Source organism: Manis javanica, chromosome 6 (genome assembly GCF_040802235.1).
Source record: "Manis javanica isolate MJ-LG chromosome 6, MJ_LKY, whole genome shotgun sequence".
In the NCBI taxonomy this organism is placed as follows: domain Eukaryota; kingdom Metazoa; phylum Chordata; class Mammalia; order Pholidota; family Manidae; genus Manis; species Manis javanica.
This window is the reverse complement of record NC_133161.1, coordinates 113,511,955-113,525,130: the sequence shown is the minus strand read 5'-3', so window position 1 is coordinate 113,525,130 and position 13,176 is coordinate 113,511,955. Positions and strand designations below refer to the sequence as shown.

The 13,176-nt window shown below is 38.6% G+C and overlaps 1 protein-coding gene across 1 annotated transcript in view; it reads right to left on the bottom strand.

Moving 5' to 3' along the window:
* C6H11orf65 (chromosome 6 C11orf65 homolog) overlaps nt 1–13,176 on the bottom strand; it is a 122,207-nt gene that overhangs the window by 28,180 nt on the left and 80,851 nt on the right. Inside the window, exon 8 of the mRNA XM_073240011.1 lies at nt 3,945–4,115. Coding sequence (XP_073096112.1) covers nt 3,945–4,115 — 171 coding nt within the window. The remainder of the gene's footprint in view (nt 1–3,944; nt 4,116–13,176) is intronic.

The following is a 13,176-nucleotide window of genomic DNA, read 5'->3' as shown; positions in this document are numbered from 1 at the left end:
GATATTTTTTCTCTCTCTGGCTGCTTTTTTTTAAAATTTTTATTAAGGTATGATTGATATATACTCTTATGAAGGTTTCACATAAAAAACAATGTGGTTACTACATTTACCCATATTATCAAGTCCCCACCCATACCCCAATGCAGTCACTGTCCATCAGTGTAGTAAGATGCCACAGATCCACTGTGTGCCTTCTCTGTGCTATACTGTTCCCCCCATGATCCCCCACACCACGTGTACTAAACATAATACCCCTCAATACCCTTCTCCCTCCCTCCCCTCCCACCCTCCCACTCCCCTCCCACCCTCCCACTCCCCTCCCCTCTCTCTGGCTGCTTTTTATAGTCTGTCCTTTTCCTTGATCTCTGCCATTTTAATTATTGTCTGTCTTGGTGTTGTCCTCCTTGAGTCCCTTGTTTTGGGAGATCTGTTTACCTTCATGGCCTGAGAGACTATTTCCTTCCCCAGATTGGGGAAGTTTTCAGAAATTACCGACTCAAAGATACTTTCTATCCCTTTTTCTCTCTCTTCTTCTGGTATCCCTATAATGCGAATATTATTCTGTTTGGATTGGTCATATAGTTCTCTCAATAGTCTTTCATTCCTAGAGATCCTTTTTTCTCTCTGATCCTCAGCTTCTTTGTATTTGTGTTCTCTAACTTCTACTCCATTTACCATCTCCTCTACTACATCTAATCTCATTTTAAATCCCTCCATTGTATGGCTCATTTCAGATATTGAATTTATTAATTATTGAATCTCTGTCCAGAATTCCTTCCTGAGTTCTTGAATATTTTTCTGTAGCTCCATTAGCATGTTTATTTTTATTTCAAAATCTCTTTCAGGAAGATTCATGAGTTCAGGTTCACTTGGCACTTTTTCTGGTGTTTGTGGGATTTTGGTTTGAACCAAGCTCCGTTCAAGTTTCATATTTGTATGTGGCACCCTGTAGTGCCCAGAAACTCTACTCTCTGCATCTGCTTGCCCCTGCAGCAATGTCGGGGGTTGCGGCAGAGTGGCACTGGTCCCTGGGGGCAGGAAAGAGCTGGTACATCCTTCCTGGCTGCTGTGCCTGTCTACACTGCCAGCACCAGTGGGCCAGATGCACAGGTGTATGCCTCTATGCTTTGCATTTGTAACTGCAATAGGTGGGGCCTCCCTCTGGCTGGCCTCACGCAACATCAGGGACTGCTGGTTTGCAAGCCAGTGCCTGCCAAGAGAAAGGCACAGAGGACTGCATATCATGGTGGGTGGCCTCAGAGCTGCATAGCCAGCCATGGGGATGGCGTGCCTGTAGCTCCTGAAAGTTTCCAACCTGCTGGGCAGAGTGCATCCTGTCCTTTCCCCTGTCCTTTCCTGTCCACCTGTCCTTTCCCCTGAGCAGTAAGCTCTGTGCAATCCTTGCCCCTTCAGAAGCCCTCTCGCTGTTAAGAAGTCTCTCAGACTGCCCGCCTTTCTTTTGTCCCAGAGCAGCTGGATGTGGATTCCTGTTTTCCACAAGTGGCTGGGATCTCAGTCTCTCCAGGTATTCTGCCTGTCTTGGCTTTCCAAACCCACTAATCTCCAGAGCACCATAGAATGTAGGCTTTTTCTCCCAGAGCAGATCTCCAGGGCTGGGTGTTCAGCAGTCCTAGACTTCCATCCCCTCCCTGCTCTGTTTCTCTTTCTCTCACCAGTGAGCTGGATTGGGGAAAGGGCTTGGATCCTGCCAGATCACTGCTTTGGTATGTTATCCTGTTTTGTGATGTCTGCTCTTTTCTCTAGGTGTATGCAGTCTGGTACACTCTTCTCTCCTGTTGCTCATTTAAGATTTAGTGTATTAACTATATTCTCATAGTATATGTGGTTTTGGTAGGAGGTCTCTGTCTCACCTCTTACACCACCATCTTTTATTATTATTATTATTAAGGTATCATTGATTTACACTCTTATGGTGTCACAAGAAAAACAATGTGATTATTACATTCACCCTTATTATTGAGTCCCCATACCCCATTGCAGTCCGTGTCCATCAGTGTAGCAAGATGCCACAGAGTCCCTATTTGTCTTCTCTGAGCCACACTGTCTTCCCTGTGACCCCACACATACCATGTGCGTCAGTCATGATACCCCACAATCCCCTTCTGCCATCTTTAATCTTTATTTTCAAATATATTCTGTGGTATTGTGATTTATAAGAAATATGTATTTGGTCATTGAGGTAATCAAAATATTGTTGGTTGTTGAAACCTCCAATCTGTGGTACTTAACAGCCTAGGTCTTGCCACTGGCATCTGAAGTGGGGGCCTGGAGCAGTCTTGTAGGACAGAGTCCTTATCCTGTGCAATCTGAGGCTCCCTTTGGGTGAACAGTCAGAATTGAGTTGAATTCTTGGACACTGTGCTGGTGTTCAAGAATTGCTTGGTGTTGTGTGCTTGGGGGAATACCCTCATGTTAACATGCGGTCTGGGAACTCTAAAGGGCTTTCCTGTCAGTATCTTTTTGTTTCTTTCATTCTTGTTTTCCTATTTTCCTTTTTGCTTAGTCATACTTTACCTTTTCTTCTATTATCTTTCCATTTCTTATTATTCTCTTCTCTGCTTCTTCTGACCTTTTCCCTAGCCTATTGTCAATGACAATCAACTTCACTTTGCCTGTTCCATTTTCTTATCTCCCTCTTACTAATTTCTTCCTTTTTCTTATGTTTCTTTATTACACCATCTTCATTTTAATTTTCTGCCTCTTCATCTGTGTAATATTCATATTTATTATTGCAGCTGAATAAATATTGAATATTTTAAAAGCTTTATTGAGATATAATTCATGTACCATAAAATTCACCCATTTGAAGTGTGCAATTCAATGGTTTTCAGTGTATTCACAGATTTGTGCTTCGATCATCATGATCAATTTTATAACTTTTTCATTACTACAAAATAAAATTCCATACCCCCTAGCTATCACCTTGCAATTCCCACACATCTCCCAGACCTAGGTAAACACTTATCTACTTTCTGTCTCTAGGGATTTACCTATTCTGGAAATTTTATATAAATGGAACCACATAATCTGTGGTACTTTGTGACTGGCTTTTCACTTAGCAGGTTCATCAATATTGTAGCATGTATCAGCATGTATTTTTATTGCTGAGTGATATTCCAGTGATTCCAGTGTGCCACATTTTATTTATCCATTCATCTGTTAATGAATATTTGGGTCATTTCTGTGTTTTGGTTATTATGAATAATGCTGCCATGTACATTCATGTGCAAGTTTTTGGGTGGATGTGTTTTCACTTCTCTTGTGTATACACCAGGGAGTGGAAATGCTGGATCACCTATATTAACCACTTGAAGAACTGCCAGATTGTTTTCTGAAGTGGCTGCCCTACTGTACATTCCCAGTATCAGTATATCAGTCCTAATTTTTTCACATCCTTGCCAACTGTTGATACTATATCTGTCATTTTAATTATAGCCATCTTTGTGGGTATGAAGTAGGACCTCACTGTGGTTTTGATTTGTATTTCCCTGATGGCTATATTAAATATTCATAATTTCCATTACACAAAAAATGCTTAAAATGTTTTTCAAGGGCCATAGATGTCACTTAAAAATGACAACTTTTTAATGTTCACACAGGAAAATAAGGGAAGATTGAGGAATACTTTGTATTATTAATTTCATGTTTGCTTTGTTTCTAAATCCCAAAGAAAGAAGTAAAGCAGATTTAGACTAAAGCATAAGAACAAAGTCTGAGACTAAAGAACACTGAAGTCTAATTTTCTTTTTCTACTTATAGATCATACTATTTAAGTCTTTCCCCCTCACTTTACTTTCTAGACAAATGATAAATAATTGTTTTTTTTAAGATTATATTTGTGGTTCAACAAGGGAATGGGAAATATTAAAAAGAAAAGCATATGATGACTACTCTGCTCCCCCAGAATAGCAACATGAAATTACTCATCAAAGTTCAGTGTATTTGTCCAGTTCAGCACTTCATCCACTTCCCATTCCATCACAGAATCTATTCCACCATCTTCAATAGCTTGTATTAGCCCTTTCGTTGCTGTGTGAATTAAACATAGAGTTTCACGATTTGTTGCTTTAGCCTTCAGCTCTCCCATACGGTACCTAAATAGAGGAAAGGAAGGAAAACATAAATCTGAAATAAGGGGTTACTAGTAGATGCAGTTACCATATATTCGTGCTGTGAAACTATTTACATATTAAAACAGGTTTTCATCCTATTTAACATCTAAACCAAGTTCTGTGTGTTAGGATCTTCTGAAAAAAGCAAAGCAACTTAATCAATCACACTAACAGAGAAGCCTCCTCTTAAAATCACCTCTCACTAAGTTGCACTGTTTATAGGTACAAAGAAAAACTCAGTTATCATATTACTGACTCAGAATGACAGAGGCAAAGTATCTGTGAAACCAGATAACTAGTATACCCATTTTGTAGGTGAGGAAATAAATCCTGGAAGAGTTGAGCAATTTCTAATAAGTCACATGGCTAAGGGCAGATGGGAAGAGGGGAGGAGAGAGGAAGTGGTAAAGGGGAGAGAGATACATTTTTTCTGTGTCAGGTACTTTTCATACATTATCTTTAATTCTCTTTAAAAAGGCACAGCCATTTATGACAGCTATATTTATTCCCATTTTGTAGATAAGGAAATTGAGACTTAGAGAAGGTAAATCATTCAAGATCATGTATGTAGTAAATACATATCAGGGCCAGTATTCAAATCTAACTCCAAGTCCAGACTGCTTCAGTAGCATCGTTTTGTCTTATATTAGTCTGAGCATACAAATCAATGCACCCACCAAAACATGAGATGAATGAGTAGAGAGAAGTTAGTAGTCTTTACCAAGAATATTAGAATATAGCATTTTTTGTTTGTTTTTCATTTTAAGATCTATATCGGTGTTCCATTGTAAAGGCTAAACTATTCTGACATTGCATCCATTTATTAATTTGACACTTAATAGGAGTGGCACAGTGGTGGGGTAGAGCTAGGACTCTGGTATCAAACTGCCTGGCTTTGAATCTTGCTTCTGTGATTTACTAGTATAACCTTTGCCAGATAACCTAGCCTTTCTGGGCCTTAGTGTCCTCTTCCTTAAAATGGTAATCATAATACTACCTTCTCCTACCACTCCTAGTACTCTTTAGAAATTTAAATCCCTTTAAAGCATTTAGAACAATGACTGGTACATAATAAGCATTCAATTTAAAAAAAGGCTTTCATAATCTTGGGTGGCATAGCTCTGACAGTGATAGCATGTGGCCCTGCCCTCCAGAAGTTTTTCCTGTGTCAAACTGTAAATGAACAGTGATCCAAGAGAACTAATGCTTTTATAGAAGCAGGAGCATGACCCTTGAATTAGATTGGTTAGTAAGAGCACACATTGTAAAGAAAGGATGATCTCACAGTATTTCTGTAGCTCTTCATTCACTTACTTTCATTTAATACTTATTGAGTGTCCACCAGATGAAATTACTTCATGGAGCCTGCAATCTTCCACTCTATATTCTCTGACCATAATAGGCAGCTCAGTAACCATGTATTAAATGAATGATGGTACCCACTGGCTCAGATTTATTAGCTAATGCTCATGCCACCACAAAAATGCATTTAGAAATGAGAAACTTCTGGAATGCTGGGGATGACCACGTATTTTATGAATTCCTCCATGTTTTGCCATCCCAAATATACAAACACTTAAGAATAGATTTTGAAACTTGGATGGTATTCCTTATTCCTTTTACAACAGTAATATACAACAATTCAGATACCTATTTTTGCTGTCATCAAGGACACAGAGAAAGACACTTTGTTTTAAAGAGAGTTATAAGACTTATTCCAATAATTTTTTTGAACTCTTTAAAAATCAGTCACTATTTATAGTTAAGTGGACTATAATAGTGACTAAACAATAACAGGTTAGTGTAACGGAGAGCAAAGAGCATCAAGTCAGGAAAAAGAACTAATGACACTTAACCTGACTGCCTAGAGCGAGAGCCACCCAGTCTTTTCTTGTGTAAATTACCCGAGGCTTCTGAGAAATGCGCCTACCCTAAGTTATATAACTAGAAGTGGGCAACAGCCAGGGAACGCCTGGGCATGTAACCCGTGATAAGTCACATAGACATGCTTGGGTAAGCAAGAGATAACAATTGAAGCGGGCAGGCAACTGGCGCGTTCCCTAAAAAAGTTACAATGTTTCCCATTGGTTACAATATAGAGTGTGTTTTAAACCTATTAGTTGTAGAACTGCGCGGGCTTTGATGTAACTGCTGTGAAGATCCTATATAATCAAAACCCAAAGTTGCTTCGGGGTCGGCAGCTTGGACTCGGCCTGCGTGTCAGGGAAGGTGCTGTCGACCCCAGCTTGCTGGCTGAATAAAGACTTTGCTTGGATTTTCATCTCCGTGTCCGTGTGTCTTGTTCTCTGGGAAACCCCGGAGTCCTAGACCCTAACAGTTAGCAAATAGGAACAGAACTTCAAATACGATAGTGATCAGAAATAAAGATCACTGTCCAGTGATCATAACTTATTTTATAAGTAAATGGTGTTTTAAAAAGAAAACAAATATATAAAATTTGGCTTTATAGTTATGTTGTAATATATTTACTTTAAAGTGATCTCATATTCTTTCTAAGCTAGAAAACTTAGAACATTAGAGAAATAGTTTTCTTAATGTCACAATAGGGTGAGAAGTTAAAATGCAAATACCTAGTAAGAATCAAAGTTAACATTGGAAAGGAGTTCACAGAGAGCTAACACAGAGAGTAAGACACAGAAAAGAAAGGAATGTAAAAATCAGAATTCTTTCAGTGAAACAGAGGTTTAAAAAACCCCAAGATTTTGTTGATTTTGTTAACTGTTGATTCTCAGCAACAGTCATATGGAAGTGTTTAAATGCCAACAATGAATAAAGCACACAAAGTGTAATTTCTCTTTTCATCCCCTGCAACCATACAAAAAAGAAATAGTACCATACTTAGTCATAAGATTCCATACATTCATTCATTCATTCATTCAACAAACAACACATACTCATTAAATACCTACTATGTCTGAAGCCCTATGCTAAAAAATAAAACAGAGTCCCTGTGCTTTAGGGTCTCAAAAGTCTAGTGGATGTGGTGGACAAATATACAGATAATTGCAAAAATGTGACAACTGAATATATAAAAAAATCTATGGTAGTACATCAAAAGGAAGTGCCTAAGTCTGTCTAGGTAAGTCAGGGAAGGCTTCAGAAGGAGATTCTCAAACCAAGTATCAAAAAGATCTTCATCTTGTTGCCATGTAACTGAGCCAGAAAAGAGCAACCTAGGGAGAGAGAATTTCATGTGGAATGTAGGTAACAGGAAGCCCCTAACATATTTCAGGTAAGGAAGGGACATAATTTGTTTTAGAAACATCACTTCAGTGTTTATACAGAGATGGGGAAGAGATTAGAGACAAAGAGACCAATTAGAAGGACTCAGTGGATAAAGGGGAGATGAGAATGAGAGGCTGCAGTGAGTAATGAGGGAAATGTCAGATTTGGGAGGTACTTTGGAAGCAGAATTAATAGGACCTGATAACAGATCACACATGGAAGTTTATTAAAGGTAAGCGGTGTAGGATAATCCCTACATTTCTGGCTTGGATTTCTGGGTAAATGATGGTGTCATAAACTGAGGAATACTGAAAAGAAACAACTTTTATGATGGGGAAGATAAGAAATTCAGTTTTGGACCTGTTAAGTTTGAGATGAAAATGTCCATATAATTAGAAATATAGAGCTTGGCTATGGAAGAAGAATGTTTTGAGAGTGAGAAAAGACTAGGAAAGAAAGACATAAAATAGGTTACTATTCATGTGCTTTGGCTTATCACTGGTTACCTCCCAGCTGGGGTTGTGCCTAAGCTTAGGAAAGCCATTCCACAATTTTGTCAAAGCCAGCTGTTTAGAGGTGATGGCACATATGGTGAGTATGTTTTGTTGTTCATTACCACACTTACTTTGCTGTAAATGGTCCTCTGATTAGAGGCAATGTTGCATGGAATAAAATTATGGTGGATAAGGTATTCTGTATTGAATGGTATTGCTGGCAAAAGTAATGCAAACAGAAATAAAATGCACATCCAGATATTTGTCTGTCACTATGAAGACAAGGGGAGGATGCCTCTATTATAAGAGTCCAGTATAGTCAGCTTCCCACCAGACAGCCAGGACATCCCATTACTGGGACCAAAGCAAATGTCTTTGCTTTACAATCAGCTGTGACTGTAGAGCCAGAACAGGCTTGGTGAGGGAAAGACCATGTTTGTGTGTCTACAAGCAGCCTTCATCCCTGTAACCATACCTGCTTTGCCCATGGCTCCATTGAGGAACCTCTGAGGTGGCCAGGGAGAAAAGCTGACATCCATGGGATGGATCATCTTGTCCACCCGATAACTGAGAGCATTCTGAGTACACCTCTACCCAGACCTAATCACCAGTTTTCCAATTTAATTCCTTCCAAGTCCCTGATCAGCTGAGAAACTATTAACTGTTGCCCATGGCCAATAATATCCCTGCCTTATCTATTTCTCCTTCTACATGAAGTGGAAAACCAGATGTACCACCTCCAGTTGTACTGACTGGGAGGATATCCTTTGACCAATTTCCAGACCAATTGAAGGACTGTAATCTAGTCTATTTTTGAATGTTGCCTGCATCCTGTGCAGATAATCCATGGTGAATTAGACCCTATATATTCTTGTCACAGGGGATCCCCTGTGAAGCCAAAGGCATGGAGGTGAAGTGGAGCCAGCATGGCATTAAGTAGGTGTTGAAGGAGTCTGAGCCTGGGCCTCTGGACCTCTTCAGACCCATTCTCATATATGCCACATCTATTTTATACTGAAATGTTGCTGTATACTTTCAGTTTTATGGTTCAGTTGGATAAAACCCAGGTCAGTCTATACTCACATAGCACCTGGAATCATATTGCCAAGCACCCAGGCTCTACCAGGGCCAGGAGCAGGCCCAGACCAAGGTTTCAAATGGACAATAGTTGTTGGCAGAAGAGGGCATTACCTTACTCCTAAACCCTACAGGTCTGCACTGGGATCCTATTAGGACTCCATACAGTATTTCACTGTCTGCTAGATATTTCTAATACTGTTGGGCCTGATGGGCCATAAAGCCCAATTGACCACACTGTGGGCCTGCAACCATGTCCTACTGGGGCCTGGTTGAAGTAGCATGCCCAAATGTGAGTAAGATACAAAGATACACTCTGTTCTTTCCATGTAAATGCAAACTGCGTCTTTGTGTGTACTGATTGGCAAGGAAATAATACATTTGTCAGGCCAATAGCATACCAGACACCAAGGGCTGTGCTGATGTACTGCATTAAAGAAATCATATCTGGAAGCTTAGATGCGATTTGTGTCACCACCTGATCTCTACCACTTCAAAGTTCATTATTCCAAGTGAACTAAAAGAACCAATAACAGCAGTTTTCTTCACTGTTATCCCTGGTCTATAAAGGACAGCCAACACAGAGTTCACTAAGAACGCTGCTGCTCCCCTTATTTATTTATTTATTTTGGCATCGTTAGCATAGAATTACATGAGCAACACTGTGGTTACTAGATTCCACCCATTATCAAGTCCCCACCACATACACCATTATAGTCACTGTTCATCAGCATAGTAAGATGCTATAGAGTCATGACTTGTCTTCTATATGCTATACTGCATTCCCCGTGGCCCCCCTACATTATGTGTGCTGATCATAATGCCCCTTATTCCCCTTCTTCCTCTCTTCCCCACCAACCCTGCGCAGTCCCTTTCCCTTTGGTAACTGTTAGTCCATTCTTCGGTTCTGTGAGTCTGTCTGCTGCTGTTTTGTTCCTTCAGTTTTTGTATTGTTCTTATACCCCACAGATGAGTGAAATCATTCTGGACTTGTCTTTCTCTGTCTGGCTTATTTCATTGAGCATAATACCCGCTAGCTCCATCCATGTTGTTGCAAATGGTAGGATTTGTTTTCTTCTTATGGTTGTATAGTATTCCATTGTGTATATGTACCAAATCTTTATCCATTCATCTACTGATGGACACTTAGTTTGATTTCATATGTCTTTTTGAATCTGAGAACTTGCATTCTTTGGGTAAATTCAAAGGAGTGGGATTCTTGAGTCAAACAGTATTTATATTCTTAGTTTTTTGAGTAACCTCCATATTGCTTTCCACAATGGTTGAACTAATTTACATTCCCACCAGCAGTGCAGGAGGGTTCCCCTTTCTTTGCATCCTCTACGGCATTTGTTGTTCCTAGTCTTTTCGATGTTGGCCATCCTAACTGGTATGAGGTGATATCTCATTGTGGTTTTAATTTGCATTTCCCTGATAATTAGCAATGTGGAGTATCTCTTCATGTGCCTGTTTTCAATCTGACTTTATTCTTTGGAGAATTGTCTGTTCAGATCCTCTTCCCATTTTTTAATTGGTTTACTTGCTTTTTGGGTGTAGAGGCATGTGAGTTCTTTATATATTTTAGATGTTAACCCCTTATCGGATATGTCATTTATGAATATATTCTCTCATACTGTAGGACCCTTTTTTGTTCTACTGATGGTGTCCTTTGCTGTACAGAAACTTTTTAGTTTGATATAGTCCCACTTGTTCATCTTTGCTTTTGTTTCCCTTGCCCAGGGAGATATGTTCATGAAGAAGTTGCTCATGTTTATGTTCAAGAGAGTTTTGCCTATGTTTTCTTCTAAGAGTTTTATGGTTTCCTGACTTACATTCAGGTCTTTGATCCATTTCCACTTAATTTTTGTGTATGGAGTTAGACAGTAATCCAGTTTCATTCTCTTACATGTAGCTGTCCAGTTTTGCCAACACCAGCTGTTGAAGAGGCTGTCATTTTCCCATTGTATATCCATGGCTACTTTATTGTATATTAATTGACCATATATGATTGGGTTAATATCTAGACTTTCTATTCTATTCCACTGGTCTATGGGTCTATTCTTGTGCCAGTACCAAATTGTCTTGATTACTGTGGCTTTGTAGTAGAGCTTGAATTTGGGAAGTGAGATCTCTCCTGCTTTATTATTCCATCTCAGGATGGCTTTGACAATTCAGGGTCTTTTGTGTTTCTATATGAATTATAAAACTATTTGTTCCAATTCATTGAAGAATGCTGTCAGTATTTTGGTAGGGATTGCATTGAATCTATAGATTGCTTTAGGCAGGATGGCCATTTTCACAAAATTAATTCTTCCTACCCAAGAGCATGGGATGAATTTCCATTTATTAGTGTCTCTTGCTGGTAGTTCATTGTTAGTATATAGGATTACAACAGATTTCTGTGTATTAATTTTGTATTGTGCAACTTTGCTGAATTCAGATATTAGTTCTAGTAGCTTTGCAGTGGATTCTTGAGGGTTTTTTATGTACAATATCATATCATCTGCAAATAGTGACAATTTGGCTTCTTCCTTATGAATCTGGATGCCTTTTATTTCTTTGTGTTGTCTGATTGCCATGGCTAGGACCTCCAGTACTGTGTTGAATAAAAGTGGGAAGACTGGGCATCCTTGTTTTGTTCTTGATCTTAGAGAAGCTTTCAGCTTCTTGCTGTTAAGTATGATATTGGCTGTGGTATGTGGTATTGTCATATATGGTCTTTATTACATTGAGGTACTTGCCTTCTATACACATTTTGTTGAGAGTTTTCATCATGGATGGATATTGAATTTTGTGGAATGCTTTTTCAGCATCTATTGAGATGATCATGTGGTCTTTGTCCTTCTTTTTGTTGATGTTGTGGATGATGTTGATGGATTTTTTTACTGTTGTACCATCCTTGCATCCCTGAGATGAATGCCACTTGATCAATATGCATGATCCTCTTGATGTATTTTGAATCTGGTTTGCTAATAATTTGTTGAGTATTTTTGCATCTCTGTTCATCAGGAATACTGGTGTGTAGTTTTCTTGTTTTGTGATGTCTTTGCCTGGTTTTGGTATTAGAGTGATGCTGGCTTCATAGAATGAGTTTGTAAGTATTCTCTCCTATTCTATTTTTTGGAAAACTTTAAGGAGAATGGGCATTATGTCTTCTCTAAATGTCTGATAAAATTCCGCAGTCTATCCATCTGTTCCAGGGGTTTTGTTTTGGGGTAGTTTTTTGAATAACATTTCAATTTCATTGCTTGTAATTGGTCTGTTTAGATTTTCTGTTTCTTCCTGGGTCAGTCTTGGAAGGTTGTATTTTTCTAGAAAGTTGTCCATTTCTTCTAGGTTATCCAGTTTGTTACCATATAATTTTTCACAGTATTCTCTAATAATTATTTGTATTTCTGTGGTGTCTGTAGTGATTTTTCCTTTCTCATATCTGATTCTGTTTATGTGTGTAGATTCTCTTTTTTTCTTAGTAAGTCTGGCTAAGGATTTATCTGTTTTATTTATTTTCTCAAAGAACCAGCTGTTGGTTTCAGTACTTTTTTCTATTGTTTTTTTCTTCTCAGTTTTATTTATTTCTTCTCTGGTCTTTATTATATCTCTCCTTCTACTGACATTGGGCCTCGTTTGTTCTTCTTCTTCCAGTTCTAATAATTGTGAATTTAGACTATTCATTTAGGATTGTTCTTCCTTCTTTAAATAGGCCTGGATTGCCATATACTTTTCTTTTGAACTTGCTTTGCTGCATCCCACAGAAGTTGGGGTTTTGTGCTGTTGTTTTAATTTTTTCTCCATATATTACTTGATCTCTGTTTTAATTTGGTCATTGATCCATTGGTTATTTAAGAGCATGTTGTTAAGCCTCCATGTGTTTGTGGGCCTTTTTGTTACCTTTGTACAGTTTATTTCTAGTTTTATACCTTGGTTGGTACAATTTCAATCTTTTTTAAGTTACTGAGGCTCTTTTGTGGCCTAGTCTATGGTCTATGTTCCATGTGCACTTGAGAAGAATGTGTATCATGCTGCTTTTGGATGGAATGTGCTATAGATTTCTGTTAGGTCCATCTGTTCTAGTGTGTTGTTCAGTGCCTTTGTGTCCTTACTTATTTTCTGTCTGGTTGATCTGTCCTTTGGAGTGAGTGGTGTGTTGAAGTCTCCTAAAATGAATGCATTACATTCTATTTCCTCCTTTAATTCTGTTAGTATTTGATTCACATATGTCTTTGCTC